The 25,939-nt window shown below is 43.6% G+C and overlaps 1 protein-coding gene and 1 non-coding gene across 3 annotated transcripts in view; both read right to left on the reverse strand.

Moving 5' to 3' along the window:
- Positions 1 to 25,939, reverse strand: part of COP1 (COP1 E3 ubiquitin ligase) — a 123,010-nt gene that overhangs the window by 16,632 nt on the left and 80,439 nt on the right. For both annotated transcript variants that reach the window (XM_063406547.1, XM_063406545.1), the window contains exons 16-18: positions 19,640 to 19,757; positions 15,769 to 15,893; positions 14,537 to 14,697 (exon numbers count right to left, since the gene is read on the reverse strand). In XM_063406547.1, the coding sequence (XP_063262617.1) occupies positions 14,537 to 14,697; positions 15,769 to 15,893; positions 19,640 to 19,757 (404 nt within the window). The remainder of the gene's footprint in view (positions 1 to 14,536; positions 14,698 to 15,768; positions 15,894 to 19,639; positions 19,758 to 25,939) is intronic.
- On the reverse strand, positions 970 to 1,105 carry LOC134555817 (small Cajal body-specific RNA 3). Its single transcript, XR_010081509.1, has one exon. It is a non-coding gene; the product is annotated as a small Cajal body-specific RNA 3 (non-coding RNA).

A 25,939-nucleotide genomic window follows, 5' to 3' on the forward strand; every position in this document is an offset into this window, starting at 1 on the left:
AAAGCTCCCTTGACTTTGGACTTGTGCTATCAGACTGCTTGCCTATTGTTTATAAAGACAAAAAGGAAAACGTTACAGGATCGTGTGTCTGCACGGGAGGGGAGTCAAGGACTGGGAGAACAAGGGCTGTCAGGACAGCAGTCATAAAAAATACAGATGGGAAAGCAGAAGTAGGCAGTAGGTGAAATACAGATGTACCAGCAAAGCAGCAAGAGGAACTTGCCAGTTTGGTTGTGCTATAAATACACAATACTTGCAGTTTCTCGTGGAATGTGATGTCGTCCTTTAAAAAGGAAAACCCCAAATGCAAATGGTAACTTCAATTAGCAATTAAAAGCCCAACTTCCCAGCTCTACAATTGCAGCTGCCTCTCCCAGATCTGTCTCACTTCTGCAAACCCGTGACAGCTGTCAGGCAATGGGCCAGCACTTAATAATCATTCCCAAACCTCAGACAGCACAGTTCCATCCTTTTCTTTTTTTTTTCTGGGCTCTTTGGGCAGACAAAGATTTACTAGGTCCTACCTGGGGACAACAGCAAACCACAGGCGATGGCCCCCGGCATCCCAGGGAGTTCATCCTTTTCAAGGTGCCTTTTAGAATTTTCTCTTTTTAAGTGACTCTGTGGCATGCACAGTTCTGATGGGGTTTTGCACAGTCATTTTCAATCAAAGCTGCAAACCTGACTTTAAAGCAAATGACTGTTTCTTGAAGCAGCAAGAATGGAGAGGGGAGGGAAACCTCAGGACGTGCAGCCTGCTCCACTCATGCACATCCCTCCAACCAGAGCACCACCACCTCTACAGCCAATTTGCTAAACCTAACGAGAACTTGGCAAAAAAAAAGCATTTTAATACAAAACCCAATAACTGATTACAGTCTTGCTCTAAGCTACTGAGCTGGACTAACACTTGGCAATTACACTGAGCTGAGGATGCTGCAGCCTCTTGTCACACTGCAGGACAACACACGTGTGAGGAGGGGAACGATCTGATTTAGTTGGCTGTCCTAAAGCAGACAGAGACCTCCACTTTACTCTAGGAAGACTGCAACAGTGGACAAAAAACCATTTATTTTGCCCATGACTGGTCCCAACTGGTCCCAGCAGCTTCCAGTCCTAGAACATTTCATGATTACACCAGCCCTTTATGCACTGTCTTTTATCCTGGGCTCCTCACCGTATCAAATCCTAAATGAAACATGATGTAAGGCATGCAAATAAGCCAAAAAAGAGAGGATTCACATAATAGGAAAATATCATTAAGTGGAAAAGTTTAACTCAGAAGGTCAAAACCATTCTAACAAGAAGGAAGAGATGCAGCATGGGGCACACTCACTGCCCAAAAGCCTGAAACGTGGCACCAAGAGTGCCTTTCTTACTCTCTCAGTGACTGCCAGGCAGCAGCAGGGCCTGAAGCTGCAGTGCCATTGGTAAATCCCTAAATTTCCTGGCCTTGAATACACTCCTGACCTCCAGGGAACAGCTTGCAATGGTGTGTTGCCTGCCAGAGTTCCCTACAGCAAGATGCAGCTTCACCATTCCCTGACCCCGTCCCCTTTTCTTAGAAATTATTTTAAATGAGGTTATCTGAAATAAGCAATGCCAGCTCCCAAACTTTACTGGTAGAAGTCTGTGCTCAGGTAAGAGCCCTGAAATGAATACAGGTGCTGCCAAGTTCCCATGGGACAGCCTGGAAATCCTTTAATTATCTGCTTCCCCCCCATGCTCTCTCTGTGCCCCCAAAGGGCAAAACCCAGCTGATATCCTAACTCTGCTCCAGGCTGTAACTGGAGATTTAGGATGACCTTATAGCTCTACACATTTCTTGTAGAAAACAAGAGGTTAAAAAGAGACAGGAATTCTTGAAAGCATGTTTTTGTTGGGGCTGGCAGCAAAGGGGAGCAGTGGATGGTGCTGTGGCTCTGCTGGAGCCTGTCCTCCTCTGGGCTCTCCAAGAGGAATCAAAGCTGCATCCAGGTACTTCACTGGCCATCCTGGCCACTGCAGCTCAGCCAATGACAACTTAAAGCCATCAGGGGCTTTTGCAAGTCCAGTGAGCCTTTTTTACTGCATGCCAAACCAATTTCTAGCTAATACACCACACAGATTTAACCCATTCTGTACTACACCTCCTAACAACTTTATTCCACAGGCCAGAAAGCATTTCACTTTCTAATGAGCCAGCAAATGAATAAAAAGCATCTCTTTGTATAATGTACTCACAAGCAAATCTCTCATGCTTGTGATTTCTCAGCACTGTGAGAATGAAGTGAGATCTGGGTAATGTTCTACATCACTGTTTAAGAGCAATTCAATCATCTTTGCTCTGAATTAAGTCTTGCTCCCGATTAAATTTAACAGAGCAATGAATAGGAAATCCGTGACTCGGGAAGTGGGCAGATTTTATCTTTAAACCCAATTCACAAGTAAAATCATCTCTCTTACAATAGATAATTCTGCTACTGTTCAAGTTATTTTCACACAGTGGCTATAAAAAATTATCTCTAGATATCTCAAATGGAAATGACTATTTTTAATGCTCCCTGTCACTCTGAATGCATGCTAAGACTAACAATACTGCATCAAAAAGAAGAGCTCAACAATCAAGAAATCCATTAAGCTACCAATGACTCTAACAGAAAAAAAAGAAGTTGAAAATGACTCAAGTATATAAAGAAAAGAATTATCTACTGGGATTACAGTAGTGAAAAATACCCTTGTGTTGCACCACAGTACTTCTGATTTTCTAGTACCCTTCAGCTACATAAATATTAGAATACAAGCCCCACCTTTGCTGACAAAGGGTGAGGGAAGACAAACACTCCTGGCATTTGATTTTTTTTTTTTTTTTAATGAGCTTCATTCTCCCATGATTTTAGATATTCTTTCTGCAGAGTTCTGCTGTTGACTCATTCCTCAACAGACACCACAGAGCTGAAGCACACAGTAGGTACTCTCTGCTTTTCTCAGAGCCTGACAATGCTTAAAATGCTTCAGAGCAGAGATGGTGAGAAATACAGGACAAAATACAGGAGATGTAAGAAAATAAGGTCACTGTCCTCTGTCAGGACTACACAACTTATTTCTTGTCACAGCAAACTTATGTGTAGTGCTATGAACATCAGTCAAAAAGCTCCCACAAAGAGTTCATGATCATGTCCTGCCCTACCTACACCATCCAAGAAGAGATAAATACAGGGCTGTATAATGAAATGGCCACTAAAATAAGCAAAGGCACACACAGAGCACACACACAGTTTGTGTTTGTGGGGAAAAGGAGAGACAGAGACACCGGAGTTTAGTGTTGCAGTCATTACTTCATTAACTTTGATGTGAGACAAACTGGGCTCAAATTCCACATTCATGTGCTATCTGAAATCAATACATAAGCTCCAACATGACTGAAAATACATTGTAAACCTACCTCAAATCTGTCTGGAAAGGAAAGGAAAACAGCAGAAACTCCAAAAACCTGTACAGAAATAAGTTTTCTTAGCTCCCCATCTCACTCCAGAATGGATAACTCATAGGAGACTACCCTTGTCCCTGGTGCCATGCTCAGACATCTCTGCTGCTGAGGGAAAATCAGGGGAATTATGGCAGGAAGAGGAGAGGTGGCTGCAGAGGAGGCACAGAAAGAGTCTGAGTTCACATTCAGGGACACGCTGGGAGAGCCGTGGCCAAGCTGCATCCCTTCACCCTGTAACAGCACAGCTAGCAAACATTCATCTGAAAGGAAACTCCAAAGCAGTGTTTTTCTTAAACAAACTTCTGAGCCTTTGCTTACTTTTGGAAAGCTACATATATCTGTATTTTTTTAAGTTTTGAAACAAAGAAAACTCCCAAGCTCCCAATGCTGACTGCTGCTTGCTGTAACACCAGAAGAGAGGTTGCTAAATCCTGTTCTACTACTTCTACTTTCCCAACAATCCCACTTTTTCCCCATGTATTTCCCAACAATTTAAATTTCTTCTGTTGCACTGTCAAACAAAGCATGAACCTGGGAAAAACAGAAAGCCAACAGCAAGCTGAATCCTTTTATATTAAATAAGGACATTTGCATTTCACTTTCAAGTAATTTTCTCTCTTTTCCTGCTGTTTCTGCTGGCCAAATTTTATCTTTTCAAATGCTGGAGCTAATGTGCAAATTGTGAAGCAAGACATGCAGAGAAGAACAATTAAATATTTTAATCAAGGATGGGTCACTCCAAACAAGTCAAGATATCCCCCAAGCACACACTCCAGACTAGAGCAGCTTGCTGTTACTCAGTTGTTGGAAGACACTTGGCCAGAGCAATCTGCTGTGTAGAAAGTCTTTCTTGGAAGAAAAAAAGGCAGCAAGATCTACTGATGAAGCTAGAAACTAGGAGAAAGGATCATGTATGCCTGATTAACACGAGGATTCTTGGCTGGTGATGCTGAGCCTCTGCCAGTGTGAGTCATGAAGAGGGACACAGTTTTTCCTGCTCCTACTGCAGTTAATTTATGTGCTAGCTGCAAATTACAGGTAAAAGGAACTTTTATTTATTTATTTAATGGCTCTGAAGCAAACTTTCTTCCCAGTTTATCTAATTATTACTTATCTTTCCTGCAGTATCTCTCATTATTATAAATACTTGGGGAACAATGCTCTGCCTCACCTGCACCTCCTCAGGCTGCCCCAGCTATACCTCTCTGCTTAACTTAATATTCACTTCAGATATACTAAAGTCAAACTAAAAAATCCAGTACTGCACCAAACAGCTCACTTCTCTCCAGCTTTAGCAACCAGATAAGCGTTTTGGATGTGATTATGACACACAACACCATAAGAGACATCATTATTTAAAGCAGCACTTCCCTCGCACAATTCAAAACACCTCGTGCGAGGGTGAATGCCCATCAGCTGCACAACCCCAAATTTAACAGTGCCATTTCTGTCAAAAAAGGCACTCATTACATTACTAAACATAACTTTCCTGTCATACTGGCTTTCTCTTCCTTAGAAAAGACTGATTATTATAATTCCCTGTGTAACCTATATAAAATAATTATGTCTCCTAATTACGTATCTGGTACTTTCAATTCAGACACAAGATTGCCTTCAAAGGAGACCATCTTCACTCTGTGCACATACCTAGCTCCTCTAGTATTAGCTAGAATTAGAGCAGAACACCACCAAAAGAAATTTAAACAGGTTAAAAGGATAGAAATCTGTGTTGCTGTTGCTGAGCAGTTGTTTTTGCAAGACTTTATTCTTGCTTTATTAACATGCAACACAATTGGCATTAAGGTGGTCACAAGTTAGTGGATTTCAAAAGGCTTTGGGTTACTGGCAACAGAAGGGCAGAGGGCACACAAGAAACTTCAGAATGGATACCCAAAGCCAAGCAGTAACTCTATTAATGCACAGACATACATAAAGTAAAGCTTTTGCTGAGAAAACCATCTATGCATAAATGCTCCTACTTCCATTTCACCCAGAGGTTAAATTATCTGATCAAAATCTTGTGCTGGAAAGGAAAAAAAAAGTTCATATTTTTTCCACTTCATTTAGACTGTGTAAAACATTACATCCTGTCATTAAAATTGCTTAATTAGGAGTGCTAGAGCAAAAGGTTGATGCAGCTCATGAATTGTAACTGCTGAATGGTGGTGGCCTGGCAGGACTTGCCATCGATATTAGCACTGAAGAATGGGGAAAAGAAAAAAGGAAAACACAATATTGCGAGGCTGTTTTGACTCTAATTGAAGCAGTGTCACTTGACAGTGGGAGCAAGGCTATAAACCAAATTCAAACAGCAGTGACAGCAGAGCAGCACCCTTGTGGGGCAACTCTGCATCTGCACGGGAGCTGGCTTCTAAGGCAGCGGTTAGGCCTGTGCCAATGGTATTTCAAAACCTACCTCATTCTTGCTCTGGTCTTGCTGCTCTGAAACCAAAGTCCTCCTTTCACAGCTCTACCCCTGCAGCTCCTTTCTCACAGGACCTCCTTCATGGGCTCTGTAGCACATGGAGCACTGCCTGACTGATACCGGCTCCCGGCACTCAGATCTCATCCCACCGGCACTCTGTGCCAGCCAGGGACTGCAGCAGATGGCACTTCACACAGAAAAAAGCCAGCATGAGCCTCGCAGTGGAAAGCAAAGCAAAGGCTGCTCATGCAGGAGATGCTGTGACTCAGAGAAAACCAGCTTTAGTCAGAGCTTGAGATCAGGCAGTATTGGCTCAGTACCTGCAGAACCTGCCAGGATCCTGCTGTGACCTACTGCTTTAGGGGGCTCTGCTCCAGAACACCACATAAAACACTCAGCACACACAGTGGGCCCAGAGGAGGCCACGGGGCTGATGAGAGGGGTGGAACACTTCTCCTGCGAGCACAGGTGGGGTTGGTCAGCCTGGAGAAGAGAAGGCTCCAGGGAGATTTTATTGCAGCTTTCCAGCATGCAAAAGGAACCTGTAACTAAGATGGGGACAAACTTTTCAGTAGAGTCTGTTGCAACAGGACATGGCCAAATGGTTTTAAATTGAAAGAGGGTCAATTTAGAACAGATGTAATGAAGTTTTTTTACAATGAGGCACAGATTGCCCAGAGATGTGGTGGAAGCCCCATCCCTGGGAGTGTTCATGGCCTGGTTGATGGGACTTGGAGCAACCTGCCCAAAGAGAAGGTGTTTGTGTTTACTGCAGGGGGTTGGACCAGAGAGTCTCTACATGTGCCTTCCAACCCAAACTACTCCATGATTCTGTAAGTCCCCCCAAAAATACCAGGAGTGAGCCTTCCTCCCCAAGGGCTACGAGCTGCAGGAGGGCAGAGACAGAACACCTGCCACCTCTAATTCCCACAGCAGCTGAAATGCCCCGAGACAAAGGCACAATGCTAAGATAAGGCATGGTAAGAGACAATTGTACACCTCATGATAAATAGCTTTCCAGGCATCATTTGAAAACCCTCCAAACCCTACAACAGCCTAATCAATTATTTCATCAGTGGCTTTAGAGCCCAAGAGGGTACATACCAGAGTCCCCACCAGGTGGCCCAACAGCAGCACTGCTGAAATTGGGTGGAAAGCTAATACAGTTGTTCAATTATTTAATTCTAAAAGTCAGTGATCCCTGAATATGAACCTGCTCTTTTTTTTCCTCTCTACCCCAGTATAAGTAACACAAATAATTCTCTTTGAAGTGGTGCTGTTTGGGACATAGCTTATATAAGTGCCACATGATACATACTGCTGCACCCTGCAACATTATGGTTCAGTAGAAAGCTGAGGATAAATTTGGAATGAAGTCTAGGTTCCATGTGAATTCCTGACTTCGGTTCACCTGTTATAAAACCGATACTTGAATAAAGAATTGATACTTACTAAAGCAGCTGAGTGCCCACAGGAGGAAAACATCCACTTACAAGTTTAACAACAGCTACAGAGAGACTTCTTTGCATCCCCAGCACACCGTGTGTAACACAGCAATATGATTTGCAATTGCATTGGGATGCTCTCATTTTTGAAAGCTTAGGAAACAGCAAGAGCCTGCTCACACCTCTGCTTGCACCAGCAATGATCTGCAATCCATTATCTCTACAGCTGCACCATTGGGATCAGCTACTGGAATGGTAATGTCAGCAGCACTGGGTTATGTTGACCCCTATGTCATTCACTCAGTCTAGGAAAGATGACTCCAATAAAAAGGACCTCAGTTCTATCTACGGCATGCTTGCTACTCCTCTTGGCACTAGAAGAGATGCACTGGTGAGCAAACACCATCTGCAAAAGTCTGAAAGAGTAAATACTGTCTTCATTCAGGAGATAGGGACTTTCATCTGCCTTCACTTCAAGACAACATTGACCCCATGGCAATTTTCTGCAATTATGCAAGAAAAAAAAGCCTCACCTTGCAGAAGGAGAGAAACTGAGTTTGCAAATGCAAAGTTAACACCAACAAAGAAGAAAAACCTGAGCCACCTACATTTCTTGAAGAAGCTATTCCTAAAATAGAAGCTACAATGCTATCAGAGTGCTGCAGTACGGCAGGGGACCTGAACCTGAGAGATGAACAGAAGTGCCAGACTGGCCCGTGTCCTCAGTGCTGCCACCGGCAGCTGCTCCGCACGTAGGAAAGGAGAGCTAGCACAGCCACTGCCACACCAGCCACCTGCTGCTGTGCCACCCTGAGCCCTGAGACAGCAGCACCAGTTGTGAAATGCACTTTTCTGCCCCAAACACACCAGGCAGGAGGAGCACAGGGGACAGAGGCTGGGTTATCAGGGAATCTCCTGGCTCCCCTCACCCCCGCCGATGCTCCACTGTAGCAGCGGTGCAGTCACGTCCTCACAGGGAGGAAGCTCAGAAGGTGTCCTGCAACCAGGGGGTAGACAGTGAAGAAAGAACATTTACCAGTATTTTTCTTCTTCTACAGAACACTTAAAAATTACACACTTCCTCATGAAGCTGGTCATTTGCATAATCACATTATCAAGATGGTCTTTCACATGGATTGGAGTGTCAACAGACTGACATGTCAATATAATGCACGAACTGTTAATAATAGAGTATGACTTCTTTCCCCCACAACAAATTTCTCCAGACTTGTGGACTCCAAGGTTTTTGACAGGTAATAAAATATTGTTAGTAACCTGAGTGTTTTTTAATTAATTCTCCTTAGCCACAGAAAAAATAGAGCCCAAAATAGAGCATTTGAAGAGATATGGATATGAAAGGATATGAGCATGTTCGGTGCAAATGATCATACATACCTTGTGACATCTTTTATCTGCAAGTAGGAATTATTCTGCATAAGAAAACAGTTTTCAAGCAGCACATAAACCAATATATACAACGTGTGTTGGTACACATAACTAATATGCTAGAATCTGGGGGGGAGGAATCAAGCATGTATGATGCATCTTCTGATGTTTTGGTTCCATTTGTTTTCAAAGAAAATTTTAGATTTTCAAATGAGTAAGGGAGCAGTAGACATGAAAAAGGTAGGATGGAAGAGAAATCAAATACATTTACCACATAAGGAAAGAGCAAAATAAAAGTCAAAGAAAAGTCTGAGTTTAAAGCATTGTCAATGGCCAGAGAGCAGAGGGCATGTCAAGAGGAGTGGGAAGCCATCACACAGACAGCTGTGAGCCTTGCAGCATGCAGGCTGTGGGGATTAGACAGCTTTCCAGGGAGGGAGAGAGACCTTTGAAGATTTTCAGGTGGGGAAAAAAAGCCAGTAGAATAAACCTGATCAAAGCCATGTCTTGCTTTTTTAAGAAGCTGATCCTTCTCAGCCTTCCATAAACTGCTGTGCATTTCAAGCACAAAGTGAAGATGAAGACCTCTGTGTTTCCAGCGTGAAGCAGTGAAGGACTGCACTGGAGGATAACCTGCAAGGATACAAGCTTGGGACATGCTGCACACAAATGCTACAGGCCAGTCCTGGCCTAGGAAGGAAAGGAGGAGTCAGAAAACAGCAGATGCCTTTCCAGAAAATGTCACAGCTAGAGCTGCTCATGCTGCCACCTGTGGCACAGCTGGTATTGGAGGCAGGCAAGGGGCAGCTGGGGTCTGATCACTCCAGACAGGCATTTATTTCCTAAGCTTTTGGGTTCTACACAGGTATTTCCTGACACCTGAACAGGTAAGTTGTGGATGCTGTGAAAATAAAACACTACTGAGTTGAAGCTGGAAGTCAAAATTCTCCCCAATTTTGAGATTTTAAAATTTCAGCAGCAAAGAGAGACCATGAAGTATCAAGTGTTACTTGTTTTTCCCCCCAAAATCCCACTGGAATTTGTACTTCAACCTGCAAGAGGTACAGTTACAGCTGACACAAGTTACTTAAGAATGACACTGAATTAGCATTCGGTTACTTGGGAATGACAAAGGAGGTTTCATTTTTAATGTTCATAAGTCACCCAAATTAATTAGTGCTTTAAAGTGGCAATGAATCACTTCCTGAAATAATTTGTATTGGCTAAATTAATTCCTGTGAAGGGAGCCAATTTGCTGATTGTAAATTATAAGAGCCCCTGACTAGCTCCTGTGTACACTGTGTACCATTTATAAGGCTACTGGGAAACAAAGGATGGCTACTTTTCATCAGTGAACAAGACTGCAGCTCTATTAAGTGACTAACTTAGAGTGCTACAATTACAGGTTTCTATTTAAAGAACCCAAGCCAGACATTATTAAGAAACAAAGCTGGATGTTCAAAAGAAAGAAAAAATAAAGAGAAGAAAAGCTTGTTTTCTGCAAAGGTGCACCAAAAACCTATTTGAAGGGAATATTTCATCCTCTTAGATTAACAAAGGGAAGTTCAGATGTGCAGTGCTAATTATGAATACACTTCCACCACAGGGCAATGCCCAAAGCCAAGCTGAAGCCTGGAGTTCCAGAGCTGCCTTCTCTTACCCATGGTTAGATGACTGTTTCGAGATCCCCATGAATTTAAATTACTTTTGAGGAGTGATGAAGTGAGAAAACACATACTTGGATTTCTACTCAGGCAGAGATGATGCTTTCCTACCGCTGGCAGCCTTCCTCCCAGGAGACCTCTTGCACCCATCCAGTACATCACACAACCCACCCACTCTGTGGTTAAAGACTGCAGCACACTTCTTAATGGATTTCCCTTCTTTACTCCTCCAAAAGAAAAAACTGTACCTAATGCTTTGCCTAGGCTAATTTGCATGGCCTTCTCCTGTTCTTATCTGCATCTCCTCACTGGTATCAAAGCCTCGACATTTCTGCTTGTGAAATCCTTCCCTGGTAACCTGCTTATCAGCAGTAATGAATACTTGTGCAAACAGGTACAAAATTAAATGGCTTCTTTACAGTGATTATGATAGATTGAGCCATGCTTAATCTACATAATCAAATTGCTTCTGTGTTCAGCTGTAATACCTTTTTGCTGTCCTGGGAGCAGGTTCAGCCTTGCTTTCTCTTTCAACAGCTTCTTTCTGAGAAACATTACCCACGCCTGGGAAAAGGGCTGCTTTAGGTGCAATCATTTAACACAGCATGTTTGAAGCACATAAACTCTGCAGGAGGGCAGAGCAGGTCCAAAAACAGGGGTCCCCTTTAGGGAGGGAGAAGACATCCTGTAGGACACATAAGGGAAAGCAAAGTACAAACCAATCTCCTCCAGCTATGATCCACATCATTGCAGTGACCCTTCTAGGACAGATGACATCTCTACCCACTTAAATGCACTGAGCTACTACCACTACTATAATGTATTTTCCCTATGCAACAGCATCCTTGTATGCAAGAGCATCCCCTGTTTACATGCTACTAAAACAGAGGACTGTTGTTTTCAATCTCAAGACCAGAGTCTTGATTCAAATCAAGCTGGTTAAAATGGACAGTATGGGTGTATTATAAAATCCTTCACTTGGGAAATTAAAGGATTTAGTCCAGATGCTTCTGAAAAGCATCTCCATGTCTATCTCAAGTTTATCAAGTCACTTAGGCCAAAAGTATCCTGAAGCTTTCTCTTCTTTTAAATATTGATCTACTTTTAGCATAAAACAAGAAAGGAGAAATGCTTTTCCCCATAAACAATAAACAGGTGCTATTTAAAAAATATCCAACAGCCTATTTGCCTTTGTCCAAAACACAGCACTGCAAGAATAAGAGATTTACTTCACAGACAGCCTGCTAGGAGGCTCTTTGTTTGCCTGTTTTTTTCCAAAGAGTCTAACAGAACAAGTAGCCTACAAGCTAATGCTTATTTCTAAACACTTCTATAAATTGAAAAGTGAGTAAATCTGGTGCAAAATGCTAATAAGCACTTGGGGAGAAGAATTTCCCTTCCTCGTTATGGCTTTGATATAAGTAAAAAAAAGGTGCTGCTGGACCTTTGAGTTGGAAAGGTGACAGCTCCAGGAAAAAAGGTCTCTGCATCTTTGCAAGCAAAGAAAAGCAATGCAGAAGGTAAAAAATAAAAAGATGAGTTCTGGCAAGGGCCGCTAGCACAGCTTGACTTAAGCTCAGGAAGAAGTAAAAGCTTGAATTACATAAAAATAGATTTAAGAAAGAATCAATGACATTTACTCTGGAAGTTTTAGTTAAGTTTTAATTAGGATCTGAGATTTTGCACTTAAGTGCATGAAGTGAAGCAGTACATGTACTCATGCTTCCCAAGATAACAGACACATCTGAAACTTACTCATCTCATCTCAAAAGGTTAATTAAAGAACAATCCTTGACAGCAACACTGTATGGAAACGGAGAGTCTGCTGTGCTGGGGAGCCCTGGGGAAAGGCTGTGCTGGCATCTCCCACCCCTCAGGAACAGACTGAAGATGCTGCCCAGTGAGCACAGCAAGATGCTTTGAAGCAGCCCAGCAAGAAATGGAGAACAGTGTGCCCACAGCGTTAGAAAACTTGTTTACTGTGGATCTGGGGCAGCTTTGCCAGCCTGTGCTGGGCTCTGCAGGGCTCTGGCCTGGAGCTGCTTGCACACACAGCGTCCTGCAGCAGAGCAGGTGGGGCCACAGCCAGCACTGAGAGGGACCTGTGGTCATTCTTATCATTGGGAAACTGAGGCAGAGTGACTCACCCAGGATCAAAACTGTAATTAAGCCAGAAATAGCCTGTGGGTTCCCCAAATCCTGCAGATGCTGAGAGCACTTTGAGGTACAGGCCTTCTCTGGTTCCACCCAGCATCAGAAAAAAAAACATGTCAGCTTTAAAGGGAAACCTATGTATGTGAAGCTCATTTGAAAAAAAATCATAGGAAACTGAAGAAACATTATCAAAATGAACAATAGCAGAGTTTCATCATTTGAGTAAGACTTCATGGACATAACCAAACTTTGGCTGTGCAGTAATTTAATTTCTTAAGAACACGAGCAAAGTGTCAGAGAGGATTGCTGCACCAGTGGAAGAGAAGAGGAATGTGCAGCTGGATCAGTGAAAAGGTATGGTGGCAAGGAAACATTGAAGCCTCTTGGCAGGAGCAATCAAGGCTGCCTGCTTGGTATGTACCAAGGCAGAGGCAAAAACCACCTGCAGGCAGCATCTTGCTGCTTTCTTTAAAAGCCAGAGCCAGGTACTGGGGCTGCCACAGGAGAAACAGGCTCATTTAGAAGCAGCTGAGGGAAAAGCAGACAAATGCTAGAGAAAAAAAAAAAGACCAGAACAGCAACGGGTTCTGAATGCTGCTTAATGGAGTGAAGCCTGAACATTATTGGGTGTGATCTTGACAGGCCTGATTTAAGTATTACATTTTTGTATAGTATTTTTCATCCTGATTATGAAGGATTACTTACAGCCCTTGGTGACTGCTTAGAAGTTTTTCAGCCACTAAAGAAGAGGGTCTATCAGAGCACATTTATCAGAGAAAAGACTCCTAAGGAGTGGATGGCAACAGACCTAACCCCAGGGCTGAGACATCTCTGTTACTGCCTGTAGAAGAGATGCCCAGAAGAGAGGTGGACAAGATCCAAACGCTGAAGTGAAGGCAGCTCAAGGAAGGGCATTTCTGGACACACAAGTTCCCCCAGCATGCTTTTATCCAGCAGAAAGACAAATTACCAAACTTACAACAGCCACCCTTCACCTGAGACACGTGCATACCAAGCTCTCCTAAAGCCCCAGCCAGAAAGAAGCTGGTGATCCTACATCACTGACTCTCATGCCCCCTGTTCAAACCACAGCAGCCCACTTGCTACTTTTAAGCACAAAGGGCAGTTCCAGACACGTGGGTTTATTTTGGTTCTGACTCAGAAGTGTCCATCCAAAGTGAGTTTATGTCAGTGACAACTGAATCACAGTTGTTGGGGTAGTGTCTACACACTCAGGAAACAGATTGATGGACATTGTCTCCATGAATATGACATCTCAGGACAGCAATTATGCAACATTTCCCTTCATCTGCTTGGAAGACTGCATTTAAGATCAACTCCCTTTTGTGCCCTCCCAACAGGACCTTTCAAGTATCTGATCTGCAAACCTTGTACATACAAGAGTTACCTGCTCCATATTTTTAATGGAAGCTTTTCAAGAGCACCCTGAATTCAAAAGCAGCATTAGGTCTCCAGAGCAGCCCCATTCCGAAAGGCCACACTCCCAAAAGCTGCACAGGTCTGCCTGCCACACTTGTACACACGCCAGGGATGTGAATTCAGTGCCACTGGAACCGAGGTGACACTCATCTCCTTTACACATCTACTCATCTAAACACGAAGGCTGTGTTCCAATGAGCAAACCCACAGACACAGGAACATGGAGACAAGGCTCCCCAATGAGCATCTGCAGGCACTCTCATTAAAGCAACAAAACCCCACTAATGCACCCACAAAAACCATCAAGTGCCAGAAATACAATGCTGCTTTTGGGATTTCAGATACCATATAGAAGAATTCAAACACCCAGGTGGAAGAGTTAAGATCACAGCAGCCTCTTCTACCCAAGCATTTCAGTTACCCTGCAAATCATCAGGCTTCTCACAATGACCTGCAAGTACCCTTAATTTTCCCACAGACAGTCAAATCCTCAGCAAGGCTGTTTTGTGAGAAAGCAGGAGGCATTCCCTGTGCATCCCAGCAGAAAGCTTACCCCATCTGGAAGTGCCCTCCAGCACACAGCGCTCACAAACTCATTTGTGTCATCTTCTTTCCGGTCCTTGTCCAGGACACTTTTGACTGTATCAAATTTGAACGTCAGCAGTGTCTTTGAGAGGCCCTTATAGTATAAGTAAAGGGAATTATTTTCACTTCCTAGAAATAAAAAAAAAAAAAAGTATACAAGATTAGGTTCTAGTAAGACAAACAGAAATAAGGGTTCTTAGCTCTTTCACTGCTTAAGACAAGCCCAGACATTTCCTGGTAGTTATCATCGTGCTCATGATGCCCTGGCAGCTGCAAGTGCTCCACAGCAAACTTCCATCACACTTAATAAGAGGACACAATTTTATTACAAGACAACTGTAGCTGCAGCACACCTGAAAAATGTACAGGATTCCAAGAACCCCCCACAACTTCCTCAGGGCAAAGCATTTTGAGCACAGCACCTGCACTGCCACATGAATCGCCGCTACACCCAGCCTGCTCAGAGCCACAGCTCAAAGGCAGGTAGCACTATCAAAGTTTCGCCTGCCATAATCAAGTATGACAATTTGGTCTGTGGAGGCTTAAGCAACAGAGACTAGACTGCAGAGGCTTTATTTAGAAATCCATCCCAATTTCTGCCTTGCAAGCTGCACAGCGATCAGAGAAGACACAAGGCAAGGTCCTCCCTTCAGTGCTGGCACAGCTGTCCTGCTCATCCCACAGCTATCAGCCTGTCACTGCCTTCCCAGCAAGAGCTGTGGATTTACAGAGCTCCGACAGTCTGTCTCAAGCAGTGAAAGGACAGAACAGCCAAAGGGGTAACTAATGATTCAGCCTTCTAAGGAGCTGTTAGCCAGGCGGGCACCATTACTTCGCCAAGGAAAATGCCACACTAAGTGACAAGTACTGCACCCTCGTGTGGCCCAGGCTACTGGGGATGCATGAGGATGTGCCAGTTGTTAATCTGGAAAGACATAAATTTTATCAACAGCGACAACATTAGTAGTTGATTTTGATGACAGCAAGCCTGAATCATCATGCACAAACAACCCATCTGCGATGGAAGAAAACATCTATAGGTTCCCCTTAGGTCAGGACTGCTGAGGGGAAGCAGTGTGGAAGTTTGGGAAAATTTTCTCTTACAAAGCCCATGCAGCTAAACAGCACAAGTGGTGCTGTGCCTTGCAACTGGGGAGGCCCCAGCTCGAGGAACCCTGTCAGGGTGGCTGCCCCACTCACCACAGGCAATGTAGTCCCCGTTGGACGCCAGCCCCACGAAGTTCTTCTCGTTGATGTGACCCTTGAAGGAGCGCAAGCAGTGAGGCTTCCCTACGTTCCACAGCTTCAGCTGGCTGTCTGTTGACCTGCAAGCAATACTTACATTGACCCTGCTGCCATATGGCAGGAGCTCCTCCCCGGCCACCCTGCTCCTCAGCACTCCAGTGACAATGGAAATGCAGGAAGCCTTAGCGCACAACAGGAGATTTATCCCACTTTCAATCATACGCAGCTCAGCTTGAGCTCAGAAAGATATCACCTTATTTTAAAAGCCTGTCAAAACACATTACACGTTTGAATAAAAACTTCCCTGAAGTATTACTCTTCCTTTCTGCTATCAATTGCAGAGCCCTCCACTGAACTGTATGGCCTTTGGGCTATCAGTGCCTCCTCCAGATCCTCACAGATCCAAGACACATCAAAGTTATTTATATTTTAAACCTTTACAGCAAGGATAAAATCTGTTCCCTTCTCTGTGCCAGCTGCAACTCTCATTCATGTCTTTCCAGGGCTTGGGTAGGAAGTAGTCTCCTCACTCCCCAGGTGCCCTGAAGCACATTCTCCTCCTGCCCAATACCAAGCAGCAGCACAGAAAAACCTATGGGGGCTCAGAGTTGCTGTTAAAATTAAATCTGATTTTCTCATGTGTAATCAAGACTGCAAGGATACAGAACTCAAGCTTCTACTTTTTCCCCTTGTCAGGGAAAGCTGAATATTACTATTCAAAATATGTAAAACACATTGGGATTAAATCACAATTGCTGTTTTCCATGGTTCCCCCAAATGCAAATATACCTACCTTCAAAATGTTTTTCTGTTTACTGTGAGAAAACATTTTGCCTTTGGGGTTACTAATCTCCACTGCCTGGCAGACCTTAAACAAGAAGATCCCAATTTCTAGGATATAAAGGATTAGTTTCTTCTGCAAAAGCTGAAGAGACATGAACATAATCTCACTTCACAGGCATTATTGCCTAGCAATCACAGCTTACATGGCTCTGGTACTCTGGCACTCACTGAGATAAACAGTTGGGAACAAATGGTGATATGGTGGAACTGAAGCCATTTTAAAGAAAGGGATAGTGCTGCCTGATCCCCAAATTTGAAAGAGATTGGAGCAGGACCTCTCAGCCTCCTGGGTGGGAGGGAGGAGCAGGCCATGCTCCCCCACACAGGTCATGTCACCAACCTTGCTGCTCCCTGAATATTTAGGGCTGAAAGGAAAAAGCTCCAACCACACAACATCCATCAAATATTACCATTGACATGAGACATTAGCCCTGCACCAATGTCCCATTCACCTAAAATATAGCACAAAAGAGGAGAGATGCACCTTGTGCTATCCTGCAAAAAAGCTTATCTCAGTCTTCAATGACAGCTGGAATGACAAAGGAGCGATAAGGGAGCTGCAGCAAGATTTGTTACTCAGTATTATTAGTTAGTATGAGGTCAGATCGGAAAGAAGGGATGAATTTTATCTGTATTACTGTGACTTAAGCAGGAGTGCATTCCTAACCCCAGGTTGAGATGGGAGGCCCAAAACAGAGCTTTCAGCTTCTCTGCCTGGTGCCTGCTCCTCTTCTGTCCCTGCCCTACGCTGCTGCTCATTCTCTCTTCCCTTGTCCTTACTCTCAGAGGAACAGCTCAGAGAAGGCAAAAAGGTGTATATTCCTCCTTTTTTTGGCCCACAAGCTTTCTGTGCTATTAGGACAGCTGTATTTTTAAAATGCTGCTTTTAAAAGCTTCAGAGTTGCCTGGAAACTGAACTTTTCTGCAGCCAGAAAAAAGCAGCAAAAGACTAATCCCTGGTCTACAAGCTGTCAGATTCCTATGACAGCTGCTGCTCTTAACTTCCCATCAGAAGACCTCAGACACGCAGGCACTTAACCTCTCTATTTTACTGGCATACCTACTAGGTGTCCTCATTATGGAAAGTTTTTAGTGTTAATGAATTCCCATCAAGCTCCAGCCATGTTTACAATGCTTAGGATAAGCATGCCATGAAAGAAGAAAGCTATCCACCCTTGAACTGCAAGGAGAGACAAAGGCCATTGATCCTGGTTGTGATACACTGCTCTTCTGGATTCATATCCTCTCAAAAAAAACCATCTTGGATGTGCTGCCCTGTAAAATCTGTCTCTGTGTAAATCAGCACTGTAATCAATGTATTGTGCTAAATACCAGGCAGTTTTAAACAGCCCCGAGGTCAAAACCTATCTCTACAAGGCAAAGAAAATCAATGCAATCCATAAAATAGCTTTAGCTAGAAACCTAGAGAATCTGAATATACTTATATTTTTTTTTGAAACCAGTGCTTGATTTTGGAGAATCACTACTGCTGTTGCCTTTACTCAGTTTGCCAAAGGAAAGCCAGGAAAGATAAACTGCTCTGACACTGCTCCCTGTTCACACACAAGAAGGTAGGGGGACCCCTCAGCCCCCTCACCCTGCTGCTGCCTGCCCAAGTCTGACAGCTCTAACAGCTCTGTTGATAACTCCTCCCAGAACTCTGGGAGATTTCTCAGAAATGGCCCAAGCAGAACAGGGCCATTCTGTCCTAAAACATCCCAGAAATGATGCTCCACTTGATTATGGCTGTAAAACATTCCCAGCCTCCTCCTGTTTCTATTAAACACAGAAATTTAGTTCAAAGCATTAAATTTAATTTTCTCTGTGTTCCAGATATGAATTTGCAGCCTTACAGAGTTATAATGTTAACAGAAGTAAGAAGAGAGAAGCTGATTAAATATAAACAGTACCAGAAGCCACCAGGGAATCCTCCATCATGCAGCTCAGCTCAGAGTAATTCCCTTGTAGGCTGAAACTCCTTAAAATGCTCTGTTTCCCTGTGTGAAAACATGGGATAGAACCAAGCAGGATAACCACTGGCTCAGCACAAGGCAGCAGGCATTTCTCCTGGGACTAGATCTGCCCCTGTGATCCATCCCTGCTGCCCTCAGGTGTCAGACACGAATGTGTTGAGATCAAAGATTCCCCTGCAGCCCCTCACCTTCCCCACTAGGTGAGAGGGGTTCACCTCTGGTTTACTGAAGAGGCTTGTAGCCAGTTGTTGCCAAATTTCACTAGGTGACCTGACACATTCACTCCCATGTGACTGAAAACCTATCTAGAAGAGAGGCAGCCACATCTGGCCATGAAACAGAGCAAAAGCTGGAGAATATTGTACCTCAGGGCCTCCACAGCAGATCTATGGTCCGCCCTGGCTGAAGAGCTGCATGCTATTGGAGTCACAAAACACAGCTTCTCTTTGTCCACTTTCTAACCCAAATATAAGCCTAGAAAGGGCCTTCACAGAGCAGACAATAAATTACCAGAGAACAGATCAAACAGTCAGTCCTACTTGAGTTGCTTTCAGGCTGTGGCTAAACCTCCTCTTCAGACCATATACACAGCAGAAATATTTGCTCACTTCTGTCACTCATCAGTTGTGTTTTACTGCAGGTTATTGTCCCCAAGGCTCTGCCAGTAGTTTTCTCTATCACAGAGCTCTGGTCAGGAGCATCTTTCACTGCACACAGTGAGAGGAGAGTCCACCTGCAGCTTCCCAAAGCTAGCACCTGGGCACAGGAGCCACTTCCAGTTGTCTTCATATTCTTCCTAAGCATTTTAGCTCCACAAGACAGAGCACAGCCAAGTGACACCAGGAATGAATTTCTATTTTTGACTGAGAGGAAAGCAACAATCTGCTTCCCAAAAGCACAGCAGCCTGTGAGAGCAGCCACCCACACAGGTGAACGTGTTCAACAGCCCTGAAGAGCACTGAGAAGCGAGGGCCACACAGTTTGTAGCCCACAGAAAAGGCAGCACTTACGCAGAGACGATTTCCTCGCCGCTGACGAATTTGGCATAGGAGACGGCCTTGCGATGCCCCTTGAACACCATGATGGGCTGCTTAGTGTTGCGGAGGTCGTAGTAGTGAACACAGTGATCTGCAGACAGGCAACAAAAGGGGCAAGAATTTCATCAGGTGGGAAGGATGCACAGCACCTGTAATAATCACAGTAAAAATCCTGCCTGCAGCTTCTACATCTCACTTCAAACCCCATCTAGGATAAACAGTCTGTGCTACTGCAAAAGAGTGTTTAAGCAGGCTTTCTGAAACAGCCCCAAAATTCATTCTACAATGGTCCATGTGCCCTTTCAAAGGCTCAGGAAGGGAAAAAGGTGCATTGACATGTGTGTGTCTGTACATGTGTCCTCCTGCAAACGCCATGTACTCGTAAACTCCAAGACCCTGTTCAAGGCAGCAGCTGAAAGGACTCTCACCTCTGCTGCCTGCCTTCTCAGCTCCCTGCCCAGCCACTCCAGTTGCCATTTCTAATCCTCAGCCTCCTTCTTTTCCTTCCTCAAACTGTTTCCTCTCTTGGAAAACTGTTGAAGAACTCAAGGGTAAAAACTCAGTCTGCTATTTAAACTGGAGTGTGGAAAAGCAGGATTAAATTTTTCATGCTTGCTTCTGGATGGATAACCTTCCTACCTTTGTTTTTTGCTTCTCTCCTCTGACTTTATTATCAATCAAGAAAGAATTAGCACTTCTGCTAATGAGGGAACAGACTAAATTCCAGTTCATTTTAAGATTTGATTCACAGATGTGCCCCAGTGCCACAACCATATAAAAGAGATCACAGCAGAATTAGTGATATGTTTGCTTTTCTACACAACTAAATGTCAATTCCCTAGAAACCAGAAAAACAAGAAGAGGAGACCTCATGAGACCCAAGCCCTCTCAGCACTCTTTCCAGCTCAACAAGGTTAATAACCTTCTTCTTTCCCAACTTGCAGCCTTTAATGTTGAATTTCATTTAATTACCCCTTGCTAGTCTGGAAGCAAAGGGAGGGAAGGCCAGGGAAGGCCACACACATGGGAAACAAGCTGGACATCTCTCTCACTGATCAACTCGTGATACCCAGACATCAGCTGAAATCTGCTCTGACCCTATTCCCACTGAAATAATGTCCCATTGGTGGAAGCTTATCACAAAGATTACACAGAAATTAATTTAAATGCCAATAGCTACAGATATTTTTGTATTTGCACAGCGTTTCAAAGCTAGGTGTTGTCTTCTGTACAGTTGGGAGACCTGGTATCTCAAAATCCCATGTGGTTTGAGAGATAACCAGGTTTATCTGGTTATCAAGCTACTGCAAGTACCATCAGATCACCCAGGGGAGCTCCTCCCCCAGATTAAGCAGTTGATTGGTGGCCATGGCAGGATGGGGTGGGGACTGTGTCACAAACACCTTCAATGAAACAAGGTGGGCAGGCAAGTCACCTCCTCGCTCAGTGCTTCCAGCACTTTAACTCTCTGCAGATGACCAGCTCAGAGGTCCCTCTGGGTAAGGATTTCTGGCTCTCTTCCTCCTCAAGGTGTAAAAGCAGATGCTCCAAGAAGCCACACCAAGTTTCCTCTACCACTTACACTGCCAAATTACTCTTATGCTGAAATCCAGCAGATATTGCAGCCCTCACTACAGCACTGAAGCTGCTGTGCCCCAAGCACTCTTTCTAACAGCTCCTGTGTCTTTCACCTCTGAAATATTAAACCTCCAAACGACCCAAATCCCAGTGTGCTACCTACCATTTCGGTATTTTAATTAGCTGTAGAGCAATATGATGTTGCGACAGGCTTATTGCATAATGGGTTAATTTTCTAAGGGACTTTGAATTAAGCATTAACACTCCAACAAAATTTGGGCATCTTGGTCTCTTCTGCTTTTCTGAAAGCTGGAGCCAAGAAACTCCACAGTTTTTCATCTACCCAGCAGACCTGTGGGAGCTGTGAAACAGTTAACTCGTAATTGTTATTTTAATGAGCAGAATTAGTCTAGCAGGGCTTTTTATTAGGAACCAGCTAGTGGATAAGCCTTTCAAGTCTAGTTTTGCTTACAGTTTCAACACTGGCCCATCATTAGGGCACCTTTTTGAGCACCAGATCTTACCCTAGAATAAAGTGGCATGGAAAAGGGATACCTGCAGATGGCTGCATGTGAACAGCTGGAGCATTGCAGAGAGGAGAGAGCCATAGCAGGGCAGACAAGTCTATTTGCAGAGCAGAGCCACGAAGTTGCATTCACCTTCCAAATATCCCAGTAAACAGCTGAAAGGCTGGCAGCATCTGGCCCCAGCACGGCCGTGCCTCTCGGCATCGCCAGGGCAATCAATCACTGTCTGCTCTCATCACAACGGGGCTCAGGGAACCAGCAAGGCCAGTGGGGTCTAAAATTAGCCACTTAATTACTAATTGATTATTTCAGCATACCAAGTGTTGGTGCCCGACTGAGTTTTAGTTTTTTGTTTGTTTTTCCAAATTCAATTGAAGCAGCTATTTTAAAGTAGATGTATGAAGATGGATGCTCACTGCACTCGTTAAAATTAGAACAGGTGGTCATGTTTTACAATTAAAGAGATCCTCTCTCTTGTAGGCCATATGGACTTTGCAAAAAACAGGATAAAAATGCCATCTGCTGAGGAAGCAGAGAGCCCCAAAGTGAAGCTAAATGAGAAAAATACAACTCCCAGGTACCCCAGCAAAGCCTTGCCTGGTGGACTTCGATGAGCTGAAAGTGTCTGGGACGGGCAGCATCTCTGGCACACCAGAAGGTCTGAGGTGAGAGAGTGCTCTGGGAGGCTCAGAAAATGAGTTTTTCCCAAGAGGCAGCTGAAGATGAGGGAAATGGAGTGGGCAATGTGGGGAATCAAACATTTCCTGAACTCCACATGAATGTATCAGCTCATCCAGCAGCCCAGCGATGGCTCCTGCCCTTGGCATCCCTGGAAGACCACGCTTCACTGCTAACCAGCAACACCAGGCGTATTTGCTTCTTGCTTGCTCCTCAAAATGAACATTAATATCATAATTCAGCTAGTTTCCACCCCAACTAGGAAAGCTCACTTAGAACAAGTTCATCTTAGAATTCACATTTACAGAGTTGAAGCCTCCTGCCTGCCCAACACTTGGGCAGCAACAGCTCACTGCTTCACCTTTTCTTCTGCATTCAGGCTTAATTTAAATATTTATGAAATAATGGGAAAGAACATGTATATATTTCATAACAAATTAAACACTCCAGAACAATTCTCATCTAGTTCAATGTCACTGCAGAAGCTGAGCATGACAGAAATCTGTTGCTACACCTTCTGAATTCAAATGTTTGCTGGGAAGTCATTTTATTTTTTATACATATATTTTTAAGCAATCTCAGAAGGCAAAAAGGGCAGCCAAGCTCTGCCATTGCTGCTGAGAGGTGTCTGACCACAAGCCTGAGTTTTTAAATAGTGCTTTTCCATTACACTCAGCTAACTTCCCTTAAGACACTGCTGCTTTCACCTTTGAGCCATCTAGTGACAACTAATCAAGAATTCAGACTTCTCCAAACTCCTGAGATCTTGCCACCTCTTCAGTAAATACAACCCGTGTCAGCAAAGGATGGCATCCCTCTCTGCTCAGCTGCTCATAAATTCACAAGACTCCAGCTGGCAGGAAAAGGGCAGAAGAGAAGGATGGGTTTGTGCTGAACAAGGTGAAGGGATCAGCACCTCCGGAATCTCAGTTCACAGATTCAGCTTGGTTGCAGGGGTAAGGATGCAGTAAATGAGCTGGTGATGTGGTTACATAGTCATAGAAAATCAGGTTTAAGAACTTCTAAAATAAGAACTGGGAATTGTCAATGGGGCCAGCAGCATCACAGGTAATCTCCGAGTTGTTTAGAAAAATGGAATTGATCTTGGATTTTTAGTTGTTTAAGCAAAAGAAAGAAAAGGACAAAGTCTGTTTTTGCTAAAAGTGATTTTCCTTACATTTAGATTTGTTAATAAAATTTACAAAACTGCTGCTACCAGCAGGCTTTAGGTTCAACACCAACTATTGCAAAGCTCTTACTGTGTGCTGATGAGCAGCAGCTCCACAAAGAGCAGCAAGGGTTATGACAGGGTGTCACACAGCAGCAATTTTATCTTTCACTGAGTACCAGCACACACAAGGCAGCCACACACAAAAACCAGAGAGCAGAGCAACCCCACTCTTCAGGTAACATTCATCTTCCAGGTCATGTGTTTCACATGAACATTAATCAGCATCAGCTAATTCACAAGACCCCTCCAGGCTTTTTTCAACCAAGAACCACTTACTTGAAGGAATATCAAGCCAAGGACAGCAAAACAAAAATTTACCTGCAATGCAACAGTTTTATATTCAAAGGATGTAACCACTAGAAAGCCCCAAGAGCTGCATACAAAGGCTCTGTGGCTCTCCTCTGGAAAACTAAATTGCTGGAGAATCAATGCTCATTTTTCTTATTTCAATCATTTAAAAATGCACATTTCTCAACTGTTCAATATTTAGATTATCGATCCATTAAAAAACTAAGTCCTTTACATTACTTGGATTTCTCAGTGCTCTCAAACTTGAGAATATAAGTGGTGCTCCTTGTTCCATAGCAGATGAGTATCACAGACAAGAAGATGACCATATTCAAATGCAGAGCTGTCAGGTAGGCAGCCAGATGTTAATTAAGTGGTCTGGCAGAAGTATTCTGTGATCAAGGCACATTCTGGACTTTTTTTTTTTTTGCTATGTTCAATAGCAAACCTAAAGGTCAAAATAATTTTATACATTTATGCTCTGGCTACAGCCTGCAGTCCTGCACACCTTGTGCTACAGATCTTTTACTGAAACAGAAGCTCAGGCTGGAGTGCAATCTTTAACACGCTCTTGTGCTTCTCTGACCATGAAGGTCTGATTTGTTATATCTAGCAGCTCATGTCCTCAGCTCACAGTTGCCCCATCTTCTCCATTTGTCTGTTTTCCTCCATATGAACTTCAAGCTTGGATCAAGGCTGGCTTGTTTTCACAGAGAAACTCTGTACATCAGCAGGAACAACAAGAGATGTTGATAGTCTGAGGGGGTGTATTTAAATGACTTATTTAACAAGACAAACTGAGTCAGAGCAAATTTGGTGCTAGAAACCTTTGCTCGCCCATCAATTCGATTATCCTGAGGAAACCAAAAGAACAGCAAAATGAAAGGATATAAAACAAGCCCACAAAATGCTTTTTGTCAGAATGAAAGAGGAGAGACATGACTTTGTAACATTTCATTTCAGTTTTATTTCCATCGGCTAAAAAAATTATTTGAGAGAACCTGGAGGAAGCCTCTATCACTCAAACATTGAAGGGGTTAGCTGAAATACAATTATATATATTTAAACATCTACCTACACAAATTGATCTTTCCTTTCACTTGTTTCTCCTCTGTATACTGAGTGTAAGCAAGATCACTCTGTTTTCAGGGCTCTGAGAATTGTATCCAGGCAACTTGTTTAGGAGGAAAATATAACTGCATCCTTATGCCTTCAAGTGTCCAGAGTACAGTGGTTCAAATAAAAGCCAGCTTTGAGTGTCTCTGGGTAAAAGGAAAGAGAAGCCCCTGTTATTTCCCTACGTGGTATGTCATGAAAGAGGGAATAAGCCACCTTGATGAATATTTGCTGAATGTAGATAAACAAGAGGTAGAACAACAGAACTTGAGATGGGTTAACCAAGTCTCTTTTCCGGCCAAGCTCAATGTGATTTCTTGCTGTAAAAAAGGAAGCTTGCATCCATAAAGGTAAAGTCTTTGGCTGGACTAAAAATGGAAACAGGATCAGGAGACTCACATGAAACCTCAGTTTTCACCAGGAAAAACTTTTCTTCTGTTAGGGAAGAGAAAGAGGAAGGAGATAAAAAGGAAAAACATCCTGATTTAAAAATAAACTCAGATCACTGTACTTGGGTGCAGTGCACTGAAGGTGACATGGCACATTCGGGTACCTCGGTCCTTACAGAAACCTGAACAAGGGCCAGGTAAACAACACCTGAGGAAAGGCAGACAACTGCCATCAGAACCCAAATCTTGAAAATTAAATCCTTGAAAACACATTGCCTTAAATTCCACAGGAAATCTACAAAAGCCATCTACCTAGCTCCAGAATTACTTACAGACTAACTAAAAAGGCATTAATAAAAAAAGTGGAACCTCTCCAGTGGATTTTTTACATACCTGTGCACCAGGAAATGGAGCCTCCCTGCCAAGGAAATGATATCAAAGGTTGGTTGAAAGACAACTTAGAATT

The sequence above is a fragment of the Prinia subflava genome, chromosome 10, assembly GCF_021018805.1.
Source record: "Prinia subflava isolate CZ2003 ecotype Zambia chromosome 10, Cam_Psub_1.2, whole genome shotgun sequence".
Taxonomy (NCBI): domain Eukaryota; kingdom Metazoa; phylum Chordata; class Aves; order Passeriformes; family Cisticolidae; genus Prinia; species Prinia subflava.